This window comes from Papaver somniferum, chromosome 2, assembly GCF_003573695.1.
Source record: "Papaver somniferum cultivar HN1 chromosome 2, ASM357369v1, whole genome shotgun sequence".
In the NCBI taxonomy this organism is placed as follows: domain Eukaryota; kingdom Viridiplantae; phylum Streptophyta; class Magnoliopsida; order Ranunculales; family Papaveraceae; genus Papaver; species Papaver somniferum.
This window is the reverse complement of record NC_039359.1, coordinates 137,942,327-137,949,556: the sequence shown is the minus strand read 5'-3', so window position 1 is coordinate 137,949,556 and position 7,230 is coordinate 137,942,327. Positions and strand designations below refer to the sequence as shown.

The 7,230-nt window shown below is 38.7% G+C and overlaps 1 protein-coding gene across 3 annotated transcripts; it reads right to left on the bottom strand.

The window, feature by feature from the left end:
- Positions 1 to 1,470: 1,470 nt before the first annotated feature.
- On the bottom strand, positions 1,471 to 6,752 carry LOC113349241. Of its 3 annotated transcripts, XR_003360032.1 has the most exons (3): positions 4,560 to 6,752; positions 2,814 to 3,653; positions 1,471 to 2,692 (listed from the first exon to the last, which is right to left on the bottom strand). XR_003360032.1 is itself a non-coding variant. In XM_026593173.1 (2 exons), the coding sequence occupies exons 1-2, from the start codon at positions 5,177 to 5,179 to the stop codon at positions 3,616 to 3,618; spliced, it is 762 nt and encodes a 253-aa protein (XP_026448958.1). In that variant the 5' UTR covers positions 5,180 to 6,752; the 3' UTR covers positions 1,471 to 3,615. The 3 variants fall into 3 exon arrangements, 2 of the variants coding, with proteins under 2 accessions (XP_026448958.1, XP_026448957.1); XM_026593173.1 differs by having other exon boundaries at positions 1,471 to 3,757; XM_026593172.1 differs by having other exon boundaries at positions 1,471 to 3,653.
- Positions 6,753 to 7,230: the final 478 nt, after the last annotated feature.

Genomic DNA, 7,230 nt, shown 5'->3' with positions numbered 1-7,230 from the left:
ATGAAGACCACGCCGAAAATGTTTTTTTTTTTTACATTGCCGATATTGTATTAGTGATGAAAACTATGCCGGAAGTGATGAAGACCATGCCGAAAAATGGTGCTGGCGTGCTCGATAAATAACTTAACAATCCCGACATTGTATATTGGGAAAACCCCATTTTTTGGTATTGATTTTGTCGGCATTTTGTAAGTTGAGAGTACTCATTTTTTAACTAAATTCCTATTAGTACTCATTTTGGAAATAAGACGTTTAAAAAAAACTCTTCCTTTTCTCTCTCTTTTTCTCTCTCCGAAAGAAGGAAAAAAACCCAAGCTTTCTTCAACCTCTTGCTCAGATTTGGTCTTTTTGGACCAGATCTGAGCAAGATATTTTTTTTTTAAAACTTTAGTCATTAGTTAATCAAATAAAACATGTTTTCTATTGTTTTGATGTCTTTCGGCATATTTCTTCTCCATTTGGGGCAATTTTTCTTCGTCATTTTGGACGATTGTCTTTTCGCTTTGCGGACGATTTTTTTAAATCTTCATAGTTGGATCGTGGCTTGCTATTTTCGGTTCAAAAACATCAATAATTCAACACGATATCGCTTTGAATCTATTTTCAACATAAGAGATTAGGGCATCCAGGTTCGTTTGGGTATACAAGATTATGAGCAAAGTACTCCTTTCTTTCGGGAGCATCTCTTATCAAAGAAGAAGAAAATCAGATTAAGAACTTGTTTGTTTGCAGCTGACTCGGCGTCTGAATCTGAGTCAACCCCTGACTCGGACCGAGTCAGCAGTCAGACAATTTGTTTTCCATTTTGAGTCAGATCTGACTCGACCTCTGACTCAGATATAACCCCTGACTCGGACTCATTTGAGTCAGGTAACAAAATATCCCTGACTCATGGGACCAAACCACTGACTCACTTATTTCCGAGTCAGATGAGTCAGATCTGACTCAAAACAAACATATCGACTCAGATCCAGATGAGTCAGGTGATTTCACTCAGATCCAGATGATTCAGATCCAGACGACTCAGATGAGTCAGGAGTAAACAAACATGGTGTAAATGGTCGGGATTGATTCCGGATAATACCATCATTTTCCCTACTACATAAATAAAAATTGACTTGATTTGAATGAATTGAAATATGTTGATTGACCAATTAAAAAAAAAAAAATCCTGTATATGTATTAATAGAAAACCATGGTCCCAACTTGGGACAGTTATAATTAGTAATAAACTCCATGTTTTAATCTTAATAGATTTTTCTTGTCCCACCATAAGGAATTTACCTCCATATATTAATATAATCGACATAATCGGAAAATTATAGATCTTGTTACATCAAAATTTAAGATAAAGAAAAATATGTATCTGTAGTTGTTTAAGAAAAAGATATAATTTTTTGGATTGTTATCACATTTTTTTGATTTGCGTATGCATAAGACCTCGTTACTATGTGCACCTTCTCGTTGAAGTAAAATATTTCCAACTTTTTTTTTTTTTTTTTGGTACATAAAAATGGAAAAACACACCATCTATGACCTACATCAAGAGCAGAAGTGATAAAACTAGGGCAGTGATCAACAGTCCATTTATGTTGGACTTTGTTTTTGATAGCGTATGCAGCAATAAGATGTGTCGTTGCATTAGCAGGCTTTGGGCAAAAATTGAAGGATATTTGTGGAGAAGTTCTTGTCAGCGCTTTTATGTCGTCGATAGTTTTCCGGATTCTCCACGGAGATGATTGAGCTTCTCCTTTCAAGATCTTTACCATCACTTCACAGTCCCCTTCGATTATAACAATCTCAAAATTGAGCCACTTTGCTAATTCTGCAGCAAGTAAGAAACCTTCCGCTTCAGCCACAACAGGGATATTAGACCAACCAAGTTTTGTGCTAGCACCACATAATTTTTCTTCGCTGTCTCTTGTGATTGCAGGACAGGCAAACTGGCCATTTCGAATAGCTGCGTCGACATTTATCTTGATGGCACTGATTGGAGGAGCCAGCTATTCCGATGGGGAGATATTTACGGTTGTTATTTCAGACATGTGTGCAGGCTCGGTCTCCGCGGAATCTGAGAAGTTGTAATAGAGATTAAACCAATAGAAATCCACTGTAAGAATTCCTCGAACATTCACCTATTTGTTGTCAAATACCAGTTCATTCCTTGCCTTCCACAAGGCCCAAGAAGTAGTAGCTCCCATGGCAAAGGAGTATTCATTGTCCTGACATGTAAGCCATTGCTCTACAAGATTACCCAATGTGAGATGATGGTCTTCTTGTAGTCTAAGACCTAGAGGGGAGGCAAACCAAATAGGCTGAGCCGTCGAGCAGTGTAGTAACAGATGGTCGACACTTTCTTCACTGACATTACAGATTCTGCAGTCACTGGAAACACCTTCAACAAATTTTCTGATTCTTTTAAACACCCCAATTCCGTTGTGCAGAGCCTCCACATAAAAGTTTTGATTTTTGGAGCAACTTTCTTAATTTTCCAAAACTTTTTTCAGGGAAATGAAGACTCATTGTGTACAGAGGACTCACCAGCTTGATCAAGGAGGAGTTTTTGGAAAGATTGTGGTGTGAAATCACCATGTTTAGTAAGATGCCATATGAACTTGTTTTCAGCTTCTTTATGGATCTGAATGTTGTTGATTTGTGTAGCTGTAAAAGGGTCGAAGATTTGTTGAAGGAGCTGCAAGTTCCACTTACCAGTTTCAGTGTCTAAAAGCTGGTTAAGTTTAGTAATTTCTGACATGTTCTGCATTTCAAAGGAGGCAGTAAGATCAGGAGCAGTGGGAATCCAAGGATCTGACCTGATGTTAATGTGGAGACTGTTGCCGACTAGCCATAAGCAACCCTTCTTCAAGTGATTTCTCCTTGCAAGCATTGCAGACCAGGCAGTAGAACATTTGTTAGGCTTCTTTGCATCCCAAAAGGACACATTGTTGAGATACTTAGCCTTTAAGATTTTGCACCACAGTGAGTTATCATCATTTAGAAATCTCCATGATAATTTCGCCACTAAAGCTTGATTAAGATCGGTCAGACACCTAAGTCCCATCCCCCTTTTTCTTTTGGTAAATTGAACCATTCCCACTTAAGGAAGTGCATCTTCCTTTCGTCACCTGTGTGTCCCCACAAGAAATTTCTGATGATTTAGGTGAGCTTGTTGAGTACTGTTTTAGGAATGATAGATGTTGCCATGAAGTACACCGGGATGAGTGCAAGAACAACTTGTATCAGGGTTGTTCTTCTTTCATGAGTGAGAGAGTATTTCTTCCAGCCTGCTAAGTGCTAACTTCTCGTCGAATTTATCGATGAGAAAAGAGAAATTTGAAATGTTGTTTCCTTGTTGTAATATATTGACACCCAGGTATTTGTCATCTTTGCTCATTCTTGAAACCCCCAGAATTGTTGTTATCTCATTGCTTCTTTCATCTGACACACTCTTGCTAAAGTGTATAGAAGACTTGTTGTAGTTGACCAGTTGCCCAGAAACATTGTAGTAATGTTGCAGAATCTCGGTGATCGAGTTGATGGTGGTATCATTTGTGTTCCCAAACAACATCACATCATCCCCAAACATAATATGATTTATGGTTGGATCTCTTCTGTTCATCTGATAACCACTGTAGAGCCCGTCTCGTTCCATCCTGTTAATAATGCTAGATAGAGTATGAGAGCAGATGATAAAAAGGTAGGGTGAGAGTGGGCACCCTTGTCTGAGTCCTCTTTCACCATAGAAAAACCCTTCCGGCTGGCCATTTAGCAGAACAAAGTAAGAGGTAGTTTCAATACAACTCAAAATAAGATTATGAATTCTACCAGTTATGCCAAAAATATTAAGTGCATGCTTAAGGAATCTCCAATCTACTCTGTCATAGACTTTGCTCATGTCAAGTTTAAGGGCAAAGGAACCTTGTTTTGATTTAGAAGTGTACATATACTGGAAGATTTCTTTGGCAGTTACTATGTTGTCTAGGATTTGTCTACCGGGGATAAAGGCGGCTTGGGTTTTGTCAATAAGATTATCAAGGAAAGGGATAAGTCTGTTGGTGATGAATTTGGTCACAACTTTATAGAGGACGTTGCATAAAGCAATTGGCCTGTAGTCAGCAACACAAGCAGCATTTTTCTTTTTAGGGATTAATGCTAAGTAAGTGTGATTTAACCCAGGGGTATTGAACAATATCTAAAACAATCTTGCACTAGCTGGGTAACTTCCTGACTTACAATACTCCAACATTTCTTATAAAAAAGGGCTGGAAAACCATCAGGCCCTGAGGATTTTAAGGAGCCCATTTTTTTAATCACATTAAAGACTTCATCATCCGAGGGAATGATGCTTAAAGAGTTGCAATCATTTTGAGAGATAACATTAGAGTTTTCAAGACATATGGGGTTTGGTTTGATATTTGGGTCTTTGGAAAACATGCCGTTGAAGTGAGGAATAAGGATGCTTTTAATTTATCATGCTCAGATGTTCATTCACCCTCACTGTTCTTAATATCATAAATCCTATTTCTACTTCTCCTATGAATAACAGAGACATGGAATACCTGGGTATTTTTTCGGTGGCGGGGATCCATTTCGATTTATTGCCAGAACATTCTATTTCTCTTCTCCAGACTGGCAATCTTCTAACAGATTGCCTTCTCTTCTTCCCTTGTATCAACCAAGTGGTTTGTAATTCCACCAACTTTTGTCTCTCGATTTCAATTTCTATCTTAGTGTCACCGAAAGTGTCTTTGCTCCATTTCATGAGACATTTTCCAAGGGTGTCCAATCTGCTAATCATGTTTCCCGAAGAGTTATCCCATTTATCTTCAATGATATCATTGAACTGAGGATGGTCAGTCCAATAGAACTCAAATTTATAATTTGGTCTTCTTTTGGGAGGTTTCCTCATAGTGTTTAGAATGATGGGTGCATGGTCACTGTCGATTCTAGGAAGGTGTAGCACCGCAGCATCAGGAGAAAGAAGTCTCCATTCGGTGTTGCAAACAACCCTGTCTAATCTTTCAAATATTGGAGTTGATTGGACAGCGTTATTTGACCAAGTGAAAGCAGGTCCAGGAAATCCCAAATCAATCACATCTCTTTCTCTCACCAGATTTCGGAATTCATTGCAGCTGATGTCGGTATTTGGTGAATCGCCATGTTTCTCATAATGGTGCATGAGAATATTTAGATCCCCAATGATGCTCCAGGGATCAGTAATCGCAGCAATTGTGGAAGAGATACTTCTCCATAATGGGTCTCTAGAATGATGAGCTAGAGGTCCATAGATGCAGAGGAGATTCCATCTTGGAGTGGAAAGTTTAGGTTAAATGATGTAGTGGATAAGATTCTGGTTCTTTGTAACAATTCTGAGGTCGACATTGTCTTTCCATAAAACTGCCAACCCACCACTTCTTCCTTGAGATGGAATAAATTCAAAATGTCTGAAGTTCAGAGAGCTGAGAATACTTATATTATTTCTCTCATTGAGTCTAGTTTCAGAGAGAAAGAGGATAGACGGATTGCAGCTGCGCAGGAATGGGTTCAAAGTTAGAGCTGTCGTCTCATTCCCTAATCCACGACAGTTCCAAGATTGTACCAACATTTCCCTTGCGACTTTTGTAGGCAAGTCGCCATAGCCTTTTCTTCAGTACTTAAGTGCAATTTCTTGAGTGGGGGATCATAATCCACTGGACAAGGGTGTCTCTTGCTGCCAGCATGTTGTAGATTGTCAGGTTGATCATACTTCTGCGAAGTTCTTGCCATCCTTTTCCAGTGACGCATTTTCATGGAGTTATCATGATCAGCAGGAGAGGAACATGGGGAGGGGGAGGTTGATTGGTACACTTGAGTTTCTGTTGGTGGGGTGGTAACAGAATTGAGCTGGTTGTGTTCAGGTGGGGTGGTGCTAGAGGGTTTGATGTGTGTTGGTTTGTGAATGGTGTTCTCAGGGTTTTGGACACAGATTTTGGGGTGAATTGATTTGGTGGATTGGGATGATGGGTTTGTAAAGGCTTCCAATTTAGAGCTAGCCGAAGAGATTACGGGATCATCAATAGGAGGATGAGAATTATGGGTATTAATGATGATTGGGTTCTCTTCTGAATTCTCGGTGAGATTTGAAACTGAAGAAGTTAATGCTTTTTCCGTTACCTGGTAATGGGGAGATGGTGGGGAGTGATTGGTAGTAATGATTCTGTGGTTTGGTGGACTGGTTGGTATGACTGCCTGAATGGTCGGTTGGATTATGTTGTTGCAGGTTTCAACATTTTGACTAGTTCTAACAGGGGTTATGGTTTTGGGACGGGAATTGAATTGGCCTAGTTTTGGTTTGTAATTGACATTAATTTCTTCAATAAATCGAGAAAGGTTTGTGTCCTGCATCTTCTCCATGAAAATTTCAGGGGAGTAGAAACCCATCTTCTCAAATTCCTTCGATAATTCCGGACATTGTTTCATAATGTGGCCAAATTTACCACAGAAAAACAAATTTTTGGTAATCTTTCGTACCTGAAACTGACTTTGCACTCCTTCTTTGATGGTAGGGTGAACTTCATCTCCTGCTTTAATGCCTTGGTGATGTCAATTTTGACTCTGGCTTTTGCGAATTTCCCTCATTTAGATTGATCATCTGCAGAAATTGGGTATGGGTCTCCAATTTTGGAGGCAACGAATTCCACAATCTTCACTGTTTGAGCAATTATGGGCAAACCATGAATCTGAACTGTGAAATCCGCATACTTGAATTCGTATTCATTGGGTAATTTTTCTGGATCACATATCTCTCCAATTTGTCGAGCATGTTTAAAGCTTCTTGTCGAATTTTTTTTTGGTATACCTTCCTATATTAATATATGGAGTTTTTACTGTACTTCAAAATTTTTCCTTATGCTCTCACCCAAGGGAAGTGATTATGATTTATACTAATCATTTATCAAAAAATCTAATAACTTAACTAATATTGATTAACACTAAACCTGATTAGTGAAGAGTAGATTAGAAATTAGTTAAAATACATGGATAAAGGGTGACTCTGATTTACTATTTAAATCCCATTTTTATCTTTTTCCTATATCTCCAATAAGTTTTAGTATTCCTAATTGCGCGTTCATAACTAAGTCCTCGTCGGAAATCCAAATTGTTTTTGTTTGATACTTTTATCACGTACTTATTATCCCGAGTCTTTGAAGGGCCGTGCTCGAAAAATGGCCCAGGGCTATCTAGATGATT

Coding starts and splice junctions, on each gene's coding strand:
- LOC113349241 (XM_026593172.1), bottom strand. CDS start 5,179: ATGCACCATTATGAGAAACATGGCGATTCACCAAATACCGACATCAGC. Junction 3,654..4,559: donor GCCACCGAAAAAATACCCAG/GTATTCCATGTC, acceptor CATTATTAACAG/GATGGAACGAGACGGGCTCT.